This window comes from Durio zibethinus, chromosome 10 (assembly GCF_047325235.1).
Source record: "Durio zibethinus cultivar Kanyao isolate XHJ-2024 chromosome 10, ASM4732523v1, whole genome shotgun sequence".
NCBI classification, from domain to species: domain Eukaryota; kingdom Viridiplantae; phylum Streptophyta; class Magnoliopsida; order Malvales; family Malvaceae; genus Durio; species Durio zibethinus.
Window position 1 is genome coordinate 26,823,200 of NC_143171.1, and position 17,875 is coordinate 26,841,074.

At 31.6% G+C, this 17,875-nt stretch overlaps 1 protein-coding gene and 1 pseudogene across 2 annotated transcripts; both read right to left on the minus strand.

Annotated features, from left to right (window-relative positions):
* Positions 1-3,020: 3,020 nt before the first annotated feature.
* On the minus strand, positions 3,021-6,719 carry LOC111292667 (WAT1-related protein At5g40240-like). Of its 2 annotated transcripts, XM_022885162.2 has the most exons (7): positions 6,308-6,719; positions 6,146-6,211; positions 5,903-6,016; positions 5,070-5,313; positions 4,359-4,517; positions 4,122-4,273; positions 3,021-3,857 (listed from the first exon to the last, which is right to left on the minus strand). In XM_022885162.2, exons 1-7 carry the CDS (start codon positions 6,625-6,627, stop codon positions 3,695-3,697), a joined length of 1,218 nt encoding a protein of 405 aa, XP_022740897.2. In that variant the 5' UTR covers positions 6,628-6,719; the 3' UTR covers positions 3,021-3,694. The 2 variants fall into 2 exon arrangements, with proteins under 2 accessions (XP_022740897.2, XP_022740896.1); XM_022885161.2 differs by lacking the exon at positions 4,359-4,517.
* A 1,288-nt stretch (positions 6,720-8,007) lies between these two features.
* On the minus strand, positions 8,008-17,521 carry LOC111292671 (WAT1-related protein At5g40230-like; annotated as a pseudogene).
* Between the last annotated feature and the right edge of the window lie 354 nt (positions 17,522-17,875).

The following is a 17,875-nucleotide window of genomic DNA, read 5'->3' on the forward strand; positions in this document are numbered from 1 at the left end:
TGAGATTTAGAATATTAACTGCGTGGGAAATATTTTAAAATGTACATTAATCAATGGAATTTAAGTATATCCTTATTCAAAAAGTGAAAAATGCGAGGAAAATATTTGGTTAAGAATTGCGAAAGATTATGGTTTGGAAACTCTTAATAGTGAAAATTTGAGAATTGAAAGTAAAAGTAAAAATGATCATCTATTTATTGAGATACAGTTAAAAAAAGTGAATTTGTAGTTCTTAAAATTACATAACAAGCTAGGAATAAAAATTCAATCGATTGAAAAACAACTTTATATAGTTTAAAGTAAGCAAAAGAATTATGGTGAAAATCTTTTGTTGCTTCAAGTGGGCAATCATGTGTATCCGAATGTATCACTTATTAAAAATGTTACGAGGAATAGAAAGCAAAGAAGGTTAAGTCCACATTATGTAAGGACACTAGAAGTTCTTGGTAAAGTAGAAGAAGTTCAATAAAAAAAATCTTACCACCTCAACTATTTGGTGTGCACAATGTGTTTCAGGTGTCAATGTTAAGGAAATATGTCTCTAACCTGAGCTATATGGTAGAGTGTGAGCCTTTAAAAGTTCAAAACGATTTAACATACTTGGAATATCCTATCCGAATAATTGATCAGAAAGAGCAAGCTTGAGGCATAGAACTATTCTTTTTGTAATGGTGTTTGCAATGGTGGATTAAAATTATACTCTATCTAGCAACAGCAGTATGGAGGAATTCTAAAATTCCTCTCAGTTCTTACACAATGAATTACAAATTGAACCACACATGTTTAAAAAGGTTATTGAGTCTACTTTCCAACAAAACAGGTAGAACTGAATTCTGAGTCTTCTATGAATAAATGTTTAATTTTTACTAGAAGATATACATGCTATCTGGCAGTAGCAATTGATGTGGATTGCTAAAATTATTACAATTAATCTACAAGGAATTACAAGGCCATGGTTAGAAAGTTTATCGAGTCTAGTTCCTAATGCACTAAAAATATCTTAATTCGAAATTGGATCTCTTGAGATCTAACTGTTTTAGTGAAAGGAGTTCAGGCTATCAGTATTAGTTAGTTAAGTTAACCCTTGTATAACTTAGTTGTTTTTAGTATAAATAGTCTCAAAATGGATTGATTCATTTCTATTATGTTGAAATGATTTTGAATAGGCCATTAATTATTTCGGAGGAAAAACTAAATGGTGGAATAAAAAGAAAGTAAGTAGAATCTGACACATTTTGTTTATTTTCAAACTTATGTATATATGTATGTTTCTAAATAAATAAAAGTTCATTTCTTTATTTTCGATTTATGAAAATAGGGTCGAGCATATTATTATTTGGCATTTTGCTATATAAATGCTGGATCATGCTTATGAATGAAATGAAAAATTAATTTATGTTTAATGGAGGGTTTTATGATAGTTACATATTTACTTCTCTGAGAAGTAGAATCATCGACACCAGAACTATTTTTATGACCTTAGCTAACGAGTTGTAGTCGTTGCATTGCCATGATCATACAATTCTACTAACGGGTTATACTAGTTAGAGTAAAGCCCTTGCTAGCAAGTTATAATAGTTAACAATAATCATAAATATGAAATTATCAATATAGCCAATATTACGAGTTATAGCAATGATCGTAACTAATGATGAATTAATGATTTGTGATGATTTTAAATACTGATCTATGATTTGGTTTGATTATAATATTATATGATAGCATATTTTGAAATGATTTATGAATTGATATGGATTTATGAGTATAGAAATGTTTGACAAAATGATAATCTTTGAAACTTTTTGACATTATGATTTGATGGTTGTTTTTGAATGATCTATACGGTATGTATAAAAATAATACTTGATCCAGTAAAATGTGTGAGCCTATACTTGCTGAGTTATAATTTGCTCATTTTCCTTTTTCTTTCTCTTTACAGATGATGTGAATGATAAGAATGATTAGTCTTGTGAGAAGCTAGAGACTAGACTCAATAAGCTTTCTAACCATGTATGTCTCACAATTCCTTGTAAATTAGTTATAATAATTTTTGCAATCCATATCATATGCTTGCTACCAGACAGTATATATATATATATATATATATATATATATTCTAATAAAAATTACATATTTATTCATAGAAGAGTCAGAATTCAATTCTGTTTATTTTTTTGGAAAGTAGACTCAATAAACTTTCCAAACATTTATGGCCAATTCATAATTCATTGTATAAAAACTAACATAAATTTTCGTAATTCTTCCCTATTGTTGCTGCCAGTCAGTCTACACATCCTTAAATAAAAATAAGAAAGCTCTTCATAAAAAATTCAAAATTGACTTCCATTTGTTTCGTAAAATAGATTTAACAAACTTTCCAACAGTATATAATAATCATAGCAATATTTTATCTCTTAATATAAAAAATTATTTTAATCCACCATTACAAATACCATAATTCATACGAAACAGAATTTTTCCTTTCTAACCCCATCTAATTTTTATTATCTATTTTTACAACCATAAAGTCACGTTACTAAACCTTAACACTTCATTAGACACTAATCAAATTCCAAATGATTTGTCCAAACCAATCTTAAAGGAAGATAATGAATTTTTGAAAATTTTAAAGTTTCTTAATTACAAGTTAAACTCTCCAAAATTGAAAAAAGTTATTTACTCACCTTTGAAAGACAACTCTCCTTGTAGATTTTATTCTTGATCTTTATTGAAACTCTTCAACTTGTTTGCTCTATATAAGGAAGAAAGGAAAAATAAGCTTTTTTTTTTCCCGATCAGTTATCAACCAAACAAATAGTATAAATTAAATCTTTTAAAAGTTAAATTATTTATTTTAAATCTTTTATCTTTCTAACTCTTTATTAAAAAGTCCCTTCATTATTTATTTTAAATCTTTTGCTTTTCTAACTCTTTATTAAAAAGTCCCTTCATTTATAAAAATACTTAATAATAATCTTTTTTTTTTTTAACGGATATTACGACAAAGGTTGGTGGTGAATGGTGATAATTGCCTCCATTGAAGGAATGGAGGAAGGATGATTATATTTGATCATGTTATTGGACAGCTTGTGGTTTTGCTCAAACACATTTTGTAATTCCCGTGAACATATCTATGTATAGTTGAACTCATCATTTCAAAATGCTTGGTCTGGTTATAATTTTATTTCAATCATCAAAATTAAACTAATAAGCAAATAATGTAGGTAAGACAAACGGTATCATTTGACAAAATTATAAAATTAGCTTGAATATAAAGGTTGTACTGAACATGACAGCCATGAAATTTAACATATGTGATACTTGTATCAGAAAAACAATTCAGAAAGGACGATATCCCTGGAACATACAATAAACAACTTCTAACCTACATAATCCTTCATTATTGGAGGGCCCTTCTATCATTAGCAGGGGCAACTGAGTTTTTAACTAGAAGGCGTTGTTTGGGCCAAGCTGTAATTGTCAATACATACATGAAAGTGAAATGGATGGACCTAAAGAAACAAGCTAGATTCCCAACTGTTTGATATCAAAGAAACCTTTTGGTTCCCATTTTTTCTTCACGCATTTTAATGAATTCTTAGATTTTTTAGCATTCAAATGAGGGGAAAATTACATTGAACAATGTAGTAAACAGTAAACAGCTAGCTATTGTTTTTCTGATAAAACTTTTGAGCTACATTTCTTCATCATTGTGGCTTTGCAACAAAGAGACATTACAATTGGACGAGGGTCCAAAGCTACTTGACCCTGAATCATCAAAAGTCATTTCTTCTTCTTGTGCTTTTCCCCATAATACAGCATAAAGCCCAGCAGATAAGATTAATGCCCCAATGACACTGCAACATTAAGATTGAATCAGTTTTGTCAAATTGTGGTTATACAAGGAAATTGCCCAACCCAAATATAGGATGTGCGGCCATGTTTGAGATAATTTTACTTATTATAACTGGCAACGATATTAAAAAAAAAATTGAAAGAGATGCCAACAGCCATGTGGTCTAAATGATACAATACTGGATTCATAATAAGAATTCTTCAAATCTTGACAGTTGCAAATATAAAAAAAATAAAATAAAACCTAAATAGATAGTTTTAATTACCTTCCAAGAAACAATGCATCACCAAGGAACATGGCACTCATAACTGCTGCAATGACAATTGACAATGGCCTGAAGATTGTAACATACACAGCCCCTTTCAAGCGTACACCCCATGAATGTACAGCACTGCTGAAGGATAATGCAAAAATTCCCTAAACAAGTAAGTAAAAGAAAAAGAAAACCTTTAGATATCGGAAATCATCTGATCTAAAATTGTAGTTGATACTAATTCCTTACTGAGTACAGGATAGAAGCAGCTACTATACGAGGTCCTAGTCTCCAGGAACTCTTGTTTGATTCTGCTATTAAGCATAATGGTACAAAAAAAATGACCAAGGACAAGTTGTTGATGAAAGTTACAATCATTTCTTCTGGATATATCTTCATAATTTGTGACTGCACAGCATTATATGATTTGTCATGCCCCTAATCTAATGATTTAGGATATAACAATACTGCATATTTAAGAAATGAATGATATAAGCATGCAAGATAACATATATCATATCAAATCAAAAATAAAATCTCCAAAAGTCTTTAAGATTACAGTTTTCAAAACTTCAAGAGGGCCACTAACTGTGATTTTTACTCCAATTCTGACCCATGTCAAATGAATTAAATAGACTTTTGCCAGCTTATGACTTGAGTATTTGGGTATTATTTGTAAAATTGTTACTAGGATTTTGATTCTTTAGATTAAGTTGTATCTTTTGTATTCTTAGTGACTTGAGGTTTATGTAGGATATAATTTTAAAGATTTTTACGGATTTTGTTTTTTTGGTTCAATAAAATATTTATAGCCTTATATACTTGTGGGACTCCCCTCTTGAGTATGTGAAGTTGTTACCTCTAAATCCTAGGTTTGGAGAGTGACACAGGTATTAAATAAAGAAATACATATAACTGAACAGTTTTCTGGAGGATAAAGGGGCTGGAAACTAGTTTTACCTGAATAATATACCAGAATGAATAAAAAAGATATCCCATTGCAAGTAAGAGCCCACCAATCACCCAATTTGATTGTGGTGATCCCAGAGGCCGTTGAATTAATACAGATGATGAGGTCAAATGTGGAGAAGAAAGAACTATGGGGCCCTTGTAAAGAACAACCACAGATGCACCAGATATTGATGCTATGGTGCCAAGGATTTTAGCTTGAGTGCTTGAGCTTCTCAATTCTACCTTTTCCATCCTGGTTATGGCATTGGCAATCAAAGATGGGAGAAAGGAATTAGCTTACTGAGGATACTATCTTAAACACGAAACAACAGAAATTGTTGCATAAATTTTTCCATTTCTTACATGCTTGCCAAATGGTCATCCATTCCCCTTCCAAATTTTTTTTAAAGAATAAATCTGATTTTAGTGTTATCATTGATGGGAATATGTTTTTTGTTTTGTATTTGAGGTTAAGATTTGAATTCTGTCACTGAAATTAAAAATCTAGCATTCTACACCAACCCCTCTTCATTGTTTATTTTCCGTACTTTTTTTTACAAAGGAAGTCCTAGTTTAGGGATAAACAAGCGAGTTGCTGGTATTGGATTCCAATCTTAAATCTATTGGATATTACCTGATAAGAATTATTGCATGAACTAACTAATTTAAGTTTTCGGGTTTTTATTTTCCTTTATTTTATTGGAATTCATCATATGCCCTTGATGAAAAAATTCAGAAAGGCGTAAGTAATTAACAGGAACATTTTAGTCAACGAATTACAGACAGATCATGAGTATTGTTTCACCATTATGAATTAGTTAATCAAGTATGAAGGAAGAAACCTGTAAAAGACAGCAAGTACGAACGTAAAAGCTGGTATGAGGTTGCTGATGGCTGAAGCAAGAGTTGGGGAGCCAAATTCTAAACCTTTATATACACATACTTGACCTGAAAACCTGTCTCCAAAACATAAACAGAGTCTTGGTATATTGTCCTTTTTTTCTTTGATACTATATGAAAAGAGCGAATTAAAGTTAGAAACCAAAAATTGCAGCTTGATGTTCAGTGTAGTTCCATTTCCATACCCAACAAGACCAAGAACGCAAAGTCTAGAGATGAGAGGGAACTTAAATGGAGGAAACCCTGATTTGCTGCATACACAAAATAAGCAAAAAAAAAAAAGATTTTAGTGCAAAATATATGTACATCTGATTTCAGATGATCATCAGAAGAAGGAAAGGAAAGACCTGATTAAGAAGAAGGTTACAGGGAGGAGAACAATGGTCGCTAAAGTGTAGCAGTAGGCGAGGAAGGTGTAGTAGCTCAACCCCTTTGAAGAAGCAGCTTTGAATAGAATGTTTATGACTACGTTGGAGCACTCGACTGCAACCATGGCGGTGCATGGTAGGACATCCTTGTACCAATACGTTCTTCCCATATCACTTTGCCTGTAATAAAGTCTCCCAGGTCTCCTGTCTTCTTGGCTATAAAAAAGCAGAATGGAAAAGCCAAAGGCCTCTTTCTTTTTCTTCCTTATATCAAATCTTTGAACATCATCATATTGCATTTTGTTTAATAAAAAAGTTAGTGATGATATTATTGCTGGTTGCTTTGTCCAATAATGCCATTTCACTGCTCTAGAGTTGTCTGCTTCTAGTGATTGCATTCTGAAAATATTGTTTAATTATAAAAAGAAAATTTTATATTTATGTTATATTCAAACACATTGATTAAACTTCGTTCCAAAGACTTGGTCATTTCTGATTTTGCATCCATGGTTGAGTTCATTTGGTTTTGGAAACACTCTAACCCCACGTCAAAATCTGCTATGATGTATATATAAAAATTTAATTTTTTATGAGACAGACCGAAATAATACCCAATTGTTATGAATCATTTAATGTCTAATTCACTATTTTTCAGTTTTAGACTTTCCCTTCTATGACTTGGTTAATTGTTTTCGATTAAAGAGCCTTATTTAGTAGAATCAAAAGGAAATTAATGAGACAAGTGTGTTATTCTTTAGTAAATATACAAAATGGAATGGATAAAGACAATGAAAAAACCAGGGGAAGAATGAAGAAACCTGAAGAAGACAGCAAGTATGAAGGTAAAAGCTGGTTTGAGGTTGCTGATGCTGAAGCAAGAGTTGGGGAACCAAATTCTAAGCCTTTATAAATACATATTTGACCTGAAAACCTGCCTCCAAAAGATGAACAAATCTTTGTTTTTTTTTTTTTTTTTTATAATCTTAAGTCTTTTGTAATCTTTGTCAATCACTAGAAAAGTAATATTACTTCAAATGAATTCGTGAAGAAACAGACATTCACAGGTTTATGGGCATTATGAAGTACTTCCAAGCCCAAGAAGCCCAAGAAGACAAATTCTAGAGATAAGAGGGAACTTCAATGGGGGAAGCATTATTTTTCTGCGTACATCAGATAAAAAAAAAAGATTTGTTTGATGATTATTAGAAGAATGAAATGAGCAAAAGACCTATTGAAGAGGAAGGGTGAAAGGAGGAAAACATGGGTGCCTAAAACATAACAGTAGGCGATGAAGATGAAGCAGCTCATCCCTTTGAAAGAAGCCGCTTTGAATAGAATGCTTGAGAGTACATTGGAGCACTCTACTGCAACCATGCCCATGCATGATAGGACTTCCTTGTCGCCATACCTTCTTGCCATCTGCCTCTCCTCTATGTAACATATCATGAATTCGTCAGCCTGTAACTAAATTTTCTGTATACATATATACTTTCCCTCCTCCCCTACCTTGGTTATAAAAACTTATTTTGCTTTTAATAAACGTTGGTGGTGAATGGTGATAAGTGCCTCGATTAAAGGAGTGGAGGAAGGATGATTATAGTTAATCATGTTATTGGACATGTGGTTTTGCTCAAACACATTTTGTAATTCCCATGACCAAATCTATATATAGTTGAACTCATCATTTCAAAATGCTTGGTTTGGTTATAATTTTATTTCAATCATCAAAATAAACCAATAAGCAGATAATGTAGGCAAGACAAACAGAATCATATGACAAAATTATAAAATTAGCTGAAATATAAAGGTTGTACTGAACATGTCAGCCATGAATTTAAACATAAGTGATACTTTTATTGAAAAAATAATTCAGGAAGGACAAATGTCCCGGGTACATACAATAAACAACTTCTAACCTACCTAATCCTTCATTGTTGGAAGGCCCTTTCCCTCATTACCAGGTGCAACTGAGTCTTGAACTAGAAGGCATATTTTGGCCCAAGCTGTCATTGTCAATACATATATGAAAGTGAAATGGCTGGACCTAAAGAAACAAGCTAAATTCCCAACTGTTTGATCAAAGAAATCTTTTGGGTTCCCATTTTTTCTTCATGCATTTTAACAAATTCTTAGATGTTTTAGCATTCAAATGAGGGGAAAATTACAATGCAATAAACAGTAAACAGCTAGTTACCTTTTTTTCTGATAAAAATTTTGAGCTACATTTCTTCATCATTGTGGCTTTGCTACAAAGAGACCTTACAATTGGACAAGGGTCCAACACTACTTGAGCCTGAATCATTATAAGTCATTTCTTCTTCTTTTGCCTTTCCCCATAATACAGAATAAAGCCCAGCAGATAAGATCAATGCCCCAATGACACTGCAACATTAAGATTGAATCAGACTTGTCAAATTGTGATCATACAAGGAAATTGCCCAACCCAAATTTAGGGATGTACAGCCATGTTTGAAATGACTTTACTTATTATAACTGGTAATAATATTAAAAAACGGAAAGAGATGCCATCAGCCATGTGGTCTAAATGATAGACTACTGGATTCATAACAAGAATTCTTCCAATCTTGACAGTTTCAAATACATTAAAAAAAAAAAATACTGAAATAGATAGTTCTAATTACCTTCCAAGATACAATGCATCACCAAGGAATATGGCAATCATAACTGCTGCAATGACAATTGACAATGGCCTGAATATTGTAATATAAACCGGCCCTTTCAAGCGTACACCCCATGTATGTACAGCACTGCTGAAGGATAATGCACAAATTCCCTAATCAAGTAAGGAAGAGAAAAAGAAAACCTTTAGATATCGGAAATCATCTGCTCTAAAATTGTAGTTGATACTAATTCCTTACCGAGTACAGGATAGATGCAACTACCATACTAGGTCCGAGTCTCCAGAACTCCTGTTTGATTCTGCTATTAAGCACAATGCTACAGAAAAAATGACCAGGAGCAAATTGTTGATGAAAGTTACAATCATCTCTTGTGGATATATCTTCATAATTTGTGACTGCAAAGCATTACATAATTTGTCACGCCCCAAATCTAATGATTTAAGATATAAGAATACCGTATATTTATGAAACGAATCATATAAGCATGCAAAATAACATATATCATATCAAATAAAAATAAAAATTCCAAAAGTCTTCAATATTACATTTTTCGAAACATCAAGTGGGATTAATTGTGATTTTTACTCTAACTCCAACCCATGTCAAATGAGTTAAATGTGGTCATGGCATGTTACTTGAAACTTATAAAAAAAATTTATTCTTTGAAGTTCTGTTTAGTTTTGTATTTGAGATTTGATTTTGAAATAAATATGATTATGAAATATATGATTATTGTAATACCCATAAAAAAAAGGATTATTTGAAAATATTTTATAAGCAAAGAGACTTTTTAATAGAAAGTTACAAAGGCAAATAACTTAATAATAAATAATCCAACTTTTAATAAGCTTAGTTTATACCACTTATTTGGTCGACAATTGATCGAAAGAAAAAAAAAAAAGGCTTATTTCTTTTCTCTTCCTTATACAAAGCAGATAAGCTGAAGGATTTTAATTGAAAGTTAAGAACAAAATCTACAATAAGAGTTATCTTTCAAATGTGAGTAAATAACTTTCTTTAATTTTAGAGAAATAATTTTAATTGATAAGTTTTGGAGTTTAACTTGTAATCAAGAAAGCCTAAAAAATAAGAAAACCATTATCCCTTTTCAAGATTGGTTGGCAAATCATTTAGACATTGATTAGTTTCTAAGGAAGTGTTAAGAAGGTTTAGTAATATGATTTTATGGCTGTAAAAATAGAAAACAGAAATTGGATGGGTTAGAAAGGAAAATTTTTGTTCTGCATGAACCATGATATTTACAGTGATGGATTAAAATAATATTTTATATTAAAGGATAAAATATTGTTATAATTATTATATACCTTTAAAAAACTTGTTGAATCTACTTTTCAACGAAACGGAAGTCGATTTCGAGATTTTTATGAAGAATTGACTAATTTTTACTTAAGGAAGTGCGGCTGTATGGTAACAACATCAGTGATGAATTATGAAAATTATCTTAAATTTTATACAAAGAATTACAGATTAATCCATATATTTTTGGAAATCTTAGTGAATCTACTTTCCAACCAAACAAGCAAAATTGAATTTGGAGTTTCCTATAAATAAATATTTAATTTTTACTATAACGTATATATACTACCTAGCAGCAGCATATGACCTAAACTGCAAAAATTATTACAATTAATCTACAAGAAATTAAGAGGTGGGTCATATATGGTTAGAAAGTTTATCGAGTCTAATTTCTAATGCACTATCAAGATCTTAATTCTAAGTTGGATATATTAAGATATGGTCATTTTAGTGAAAAGAGCTCAAATTGTCAATATTAATTATTTGAGTTAACTCTTGTGCAACTTAGTTGTTTGTAGTATAAATGGTCTCAAAAAGGGTTGATTAATTTCTTATATCTTAAAATGACCTTAAATAGGCCATGAACTATTTTTGGAAAAAAACTAAGTGGTGAAATCGAAAAGAGGTAAGTAGAATCTCATATACTTTGCTTGTTTTCAAACTTATATATATGTATATATGTTTCTAAATAAGTGAAAGTTTATTTCTTTATTTTCAATATATGAAAATAGGGTCGAGCATATAATTATTTTGTGTTTTACTATATAAATAATGGATTGTGCTTATGAATGACACAAGAAAAGGATTTATGCTTAAATAACAATTTTATGATAGCTATGAAATTATATCCTTGAGAAATGGGATCATTAATACCAGAATTAGTTCCACAATCCTAACTAATAGGTTATAATAGTTAGCATAGATATAATCATAAGAACCTGGCTTATGGGTTATAATAATTAGTAATGATCATGAAAATAAAATTGTCAATATGACCAATGTCACAAGTTATAGGAGTGACCATAGCTAATGATGAACTAATAATTTATGATGATTTGTGATGATTTTAAAGATTGATCCATAATTTGATTTAATTACGATATTTGAATAATAGCATATTTTGAAATGATTTATAAATTGATATGTTTGAAAATAATTTTTGAGTTTATGAAATGTTTGACATAATGATGATTTTTGACATGTTTTGACATGTTTTGACATTATGATTTGATGATTGCTTTTGAATGATCTATATGGTATGTATGAAAACGATAATTAACCTAATAAGGTGTGTAAACCTATACTTACTAAGCTTGAGTTTGCTCATTTCCTTTTTTTTTTCTCTTTACAAATGAGTAAGTGATAAGTTTCCTTAGTCTTATAAGGAGCTAAAAAATCAAAAAGGAAAAGATTACTTAGTTGTCAAAGACAATGTTGGCCAATGAGATTTTATGAAATAATTTTGTATTTTTTTTTATTAGTTTGCATTTGAATATATGGAGATTTATTATCAGTTTATTAAAGAATTTTAGAATGATTAAGAAGGAAGTTTCATATTAGTTTGAGGTTATTCTTCAAGATAATATGGCAATGTTGTGTCTTGATCTTGGGGCGTGACATAAAGTAACATCAAAGCCACAAGCCAAAACTAAAAGTCTAGGCTTGTGTAACTTCAGAACATGTGAATGAACTCTTCTACTTTTTAGATCAACTTAAACTTGAAATTGTGCTCGAGCAATCAAAACTGTGAGGCTTGGCCACCCAGAATGTTACAAAACAAAAAGCATAAAAAGTGCTTGAAAAAAAGCTAACAAGAACAATAGAAAGTTAAGGCAAAAGTAAGGTCTATTACTTAATAGTTGCTGGTTGTTTCCAATGAGGGTGAAGGACTCTCTATTTATAGCTGAGTCCCCTTTACAATTAGTGTTGAGATTACATTCCTAAACTTTAAAGATTACTCTGATTTAAATCTTTTGATTTTAGGAGATATTATACAATCCTTAATTCTATGGGGATTTGGTACTGTAACACAATCTTTGAACTTTCATTATTATGCTAAGCATTAAGCCTTCTAAAAACCCTCAAATCTAATCCTTTTAAGATTGTGTTCAATTATACCCGTACCTACATCTAACCGTATACCCACACCTAGGTCCAACTATATGCCTACACATTGCTCACCAGCACTTATGCCTAGACCTATCTCAATTCTGTCAAATCTGAATACCTTGCCTGAGCCTCTGGAGTTTTGATCACTGCCCGTACCATTATTCTGGGCTAGTTCCCCATGACCTAGACCTCAAGTATGCCTTAAGGCTTAGTCCCTCTGGTTATCAGACTTTGTCCCTTTAAAACTAAAACTACAACTTGATTCGAAGTGAACCCTTAGGCATGGACTAATGTGCAGACCATGACATTCTCCCTCAGTCATTCTAGCAGCACCCTCATTGCTAAAGGAATGATGTGCTCGCCTTGCATACCAGTTTCAACTCTTACCCTGTGAACCAATTTTTCAACATTTCGATCTCATATCTTAACATGTACTCTGTTGGCTTCTGTAGCTCTCGATCCTAAGTTCATTAGCACTCTACTATAATGATCTCATTTGCTCGCTCTACCGATGCTTTCGATGCTTTTCTAAGTTACCCATGACACACTCTTTTATGAAAAATTTGGCTGCACTCTGGGACTTATATTGTGGCACTTAACTACTACTAGTTTCCTTTTATCATCTCCTCGAGAAGCCTTAACCCTTTAACAATCTTGAATAGCACTTGGCCATTCATCGTTGGGCTCTTTCTAATGCTATTCATCACTGCTACTCTTATCTTCAGACAATCTTTCTACCTGCTTGATGGCTGAAAGTTTCGAGCATTCTTTGAACTGATATGGACTGGCACAAAAATATAAACTTAAAGGCTTCTTCTCTTTATCCCTATTGACAGTTTTGTTAGGCTTACAAAATCTGGACTTCTCTGTAACCCTTTTCTCCTTTGAAAAATGATCACCTGTGTCTCTCCTAGGCTTTGTAGACTCGATCACTCAACCTGAGTCTTTGATTCCACATCAACTCTGGTTCTACTTGACTCATGCATGCCTCTCCGTTGTAACTCGATTTTTACCCACGGGTTCAAACCATCCATAAAATGATTAGATACCTCAACTATGGGTCCAAGCAAGCATCTGCACCAATGACAGCTCATAATGCAACATGGTCAACCTTGAACCACGCTAGCTTCTTTTGTAAAGTTGACACCATAGACTCCAATTCCTCATTTCACTACATGAGCTTCGCCATTGCCTTATTCGAAGATCTTTTAATATCTCTGAACCAATCTATTATATGAAAAATGGTCTCCTTGTATTTCGTTAATTGAATGTCTATCAACACATATCTTGCCTTAGCCTTCATTCACTTGTCTATAAGTAGGCGCTCTTTATGGCCTTCATGCTAACCCTCTACTTGGTTTTCTCTAGCCATGCTATAGCCTAAAACACATAAACAGTTAAACCATGAATGCACAACCAAAGGATTACCTTAACTCTAGTCAGCACTCAAATGATCTGATTATAGTTCCCACAAACCAATACATTAATCTGTCAGCATGGTACATTAGCATAACACACATTGTTAGGCACTAGTCTGCACACTGGCTCAACACACCTTGCATGCTTGAAATTTGGAGTTCAATTTGAAGTTTTCTATGAATAAATATTTAATTTTTACTAGAATGTATACATGCTGCCTGGAACCAACATATGACATGGATTGCAAAAATTATTACAATTAATCTACGAGGAATTAAGAGGTGGCGATATATGGTTGGAAAATCTATCGAGTCTAGTTCTAACGTACTATAAAGATCTTAATTTTGAATTGGATATCTTGAGATATGATTATTTTAATGAAAAAAGCTCAGGCTATCCATATTAGTTATTGAGTTAATTATTGTGTAACTTAGTTGTTTTTAGTATAAATGGTCTCAAAAAAAATTAATTAATTTTTAATATGTTGAAATGACCTTGAATGGGCTATGAACTATTTTAGGAAAAAACTAAGTGGTGGAATCAAAAAGAGGTAAGTAGAATTTCACACAGTTTGCTTATTTTCAAACTTATGTATATATGTATGTTCTAAATAAGTGAAAGTTTATATCTTTATTTTCAATATATGAAAATAAGGTCAAGCATATGATTATTTTATGTTTTACTATATAAATGATGGATTATGCTTATGAATGAAATGAGAAAAGAATTTATCTTTAAATAATGATTTTATGATAGCTATGAAATTACATCCCTGGAAAGTGGGATCATCAATACCAAAACTAGTTCTACAATCCTAGCTAATGGGTTATAGTAGTTAGCATAGATATGATCATAAGGCCTTGGCTAACATGATGATGAAATTATGGAATGACCAATGTCACAGGTTATAGCAGTGACTGTAACTAATAATAAACTAATAATTTATGATGATTTGTAATGATTTTAAAGATTGATCCATGATTTGGTTTGATTGTAATATTTAAATGATAGCATATTTTGAAATGATTTATGAATTGATATTTTGATATTGATTTACGAGTTTACGAACTTTTCACAAAATGATGATTTGTGAAATATTTTGACATTATGATTTGATGGTTGTTTTTGAATAATCTATATGATATGTACGAAAATGATGCTTGATACGGTAAGGTGTATGAACTTATACTTGTTGAGCTATAGTTTGCTCATTCCTCTTTTTTATTCTTTTGACATATGAGTAAATGATAAGTTTTATTAGTCTTATAAGAAGTTAGAAGATCAAAATGAAAAAAATTATTTAATCGTTAGAGACAATGTTGGCTAATGAAATCTTATGAAATAATTTTGTATTTTTTTTATTAGTTTGCATTTAGATATATAGAGATTTATCATAAATTTATTGAAGAATTTTAGAATAATTGAGAATGAAGATTTCATATTACTTTGGGGTTATACTTCAAGTTAATATGGTCTTGTTACGTCCTAATATCGAGCTGTGATAATTACTCTATTATTTCAAATCATATCATTGATTCTTTTACTTTTCATACTATTTTCATAATTGGACATTTGCATCTTCAGAGAATTAGTTTGGGTAGAGTTTATTTTAGCTAAATTAGCATTTTCCTTTATACTTTTTATGGAGATTTGCATCCAACTTATAAGGTATTATCCACTTTGACCCGAAGATATTACAATTTTGTCCCACATAAAGTGACTCACAAATTTGAATTTAAGTCTTTACTTATATAATATAACAAATCCTTAAAATCTCTCAATGTTGAATTGAGGTGTCACAAACCGTCCAGTTAAAGTTTGACGCCCCTATCACACAGACAGAATCACAAAACCGTATACACAGAACTATAGAACCAAGATCACATCAGACGTTAAGATTTTATAAGTGACTCTCACCGTGTAGTACTTAGATCTCGTAGTATTATAAAGGTGACTCATATGGTGTAGCACATCATCCAACTAATAACCACTCTGATATCATTTACAGAGATCCACACCTAACTTGCAAGATATTATCCACTTTAACCTAAAGGTTTCATAATTTTATCTTACAAAAGATGCTTCACAAATTTAGATTTAAGCATCTACTTATATATTATAGTAGATCCTTAGAATTTTTTTATGTGAAATTGGGTGTCACACTTTTGTCAACTTATGACTTAGTATTTAGGTATTATTTGTATAGTTGTTAATGGGATTTTGCATCTTTAGATTAAGTTGTATCTTTTGTATTCTTAGAGACTTGAGGTTTTTGTAAGATATAATTTTAGAGATTTTGTTTTTTGGTTATCTATAGCCTTACGTACATATAGGACTCATCTCGTGAGTACGTGACGCTGTAAATTCTAAATCCTAAGTTTGAAGCATGACACAGGTATGAAATACAGAAATACATATAAATGAACAGTTTTCTAGAGGATACAGGGGCTGGAAACTAGTTTTACCTGAATAATATACCAGAATGAATCAGAAAGATATCCTATAGCAAGTAAGAGCCCTCCAATAACCCAATTTGATTGTGGTGATCCCAGAGGCTGTTGAATTAATACAGATGATGGGGCCCAATCTTCCGAAGAAAGAACTCTGGGGCCCTTACAAAGAACAACCACAGATGCACCAGATACTGATGCTATGGTGCCAATGATTTTATCTTGAGTGCTTGAGCTTCTCAATGCTACCTTTTCCATCCTGGTTATGGCATTGGCATTCAAAGATGGGAGTAAAGAGTTACTGGACTGATGATGCTACCTTAAACATGTTTATTTTCCATACTTCTTTTATATAAAGAGGCTGTAATCGAGTGAATTAATTGCAAGTGTTGGATTCAACCTAGACCTGTTGGATATCATCTTTTAAGGGTGACTACATAAATCAATTGAGTTAATTTCGGATAATTATTTTCCTCTATTTTACTGGAATTTATCTTGTGCCCTTGATGAAAAAATTAAGAAAGACATAATTAATCGACAGAAACATTTTAGTCAACGACAAATCATGAATATTGTTTCACCATTATGAATTAGTCAATCAAGTATGAAGGAAGAAACCTGAAGAAAACAGCAAGTATGAAGGTAAAAGCTGGTATGAGGTTGCTGATGGCAGAAAAAAGAGTTGGGGTGCCAAGTTCCAAACCTTTATAGCACATAATTTACTTGAAAACCTGTCTCCAAAACATAAACACAGTCTTGGTATATTGTCTTTTTTTATTTGATACCATATGAAAAGAGAGAATTGAATCTAGAAACCAAAAATTACAGCTTCATATTCAGTATAGTTCCATTTCCATACCCAACAAGACCAAGAAGGCAAAGTCTAGAGATGAGAGGGAACTTAAATCGAGGGAACCCTGATTTTCTGCATACACCAAATTAAAAAAAAGGATTTTGGAGCAAAATATATATGCATCTGATTTCAGATGATCATCAGAAGAAGGAAAGGAAAGACCTGATTAAGAAGAAGGTTACAGGGAGGAGAACAATGGTGGCTAAAGCGTAACAGTATGCGAGGAAGGCGTAGTAGCTCAAACCCTTTGAAGAAGCAGCTTTGAATAGAATGTTTATGACTACGTTGGAGCACTCTACCGCAACCATAGCGGTGCATGGTAGGACATCGTTATACCAATAGCTTCTTCCCATATCACTTTGCCTGTAATAAAGTCTCCCAGCTCTCCTGTCTTCTTGGCTAAAAAAATATGGAGAATGGAAAAGACAAAGGACTCTTGACTTTTTCTTCTTTATAGCATCAAATCTTTGAACATCATCAGACTGCGTTTTTTTTTAATAAAAAAGTTCGTGGTGATATTATTGGCTGGTTGCTTTGTCAACCAATTTCAATTGCCATTTCACTGCTCTAGATTCTTTTGCTTCTACTGATTGCATTCTGAAAATATTCTTTAATTATATAAAAAAAATTATATTTATGTTATGTTCAAACATACTGATTAAAACTTCATTCCAATGATCTGGTCATTTCTGATTTTGTATCTACGGTTGAGCTCATTTGGTTTTGAAAACATTTTAATCCCACGTCAAAATCTGCT

Bases quoted from the DNA above. Each gene is read 5' to 3' on its own strand.
- LOC111292667 (XM_022885162.2), bottom strand. From the start codon at position 6,627: ATGCAATATGATGATGTTCAAAGATTTGATATAAGGAAGAAAAAGAAA. The intron at 6,212-6,307 runs GTCTTTCCTTTC...TTGTGTATGCAG, and splicing joins GTAACCTTCTTCTTAATCAG to CAAATCAGGGTTTCCTCCAT. The intron at 4,274-4,358 runs GTAAGGAATTAG...TTACTTGTTTAG, and splicing joins CTGCTTCTATCCTGTACTCA to GGAATTTTTGCATTATCCTT.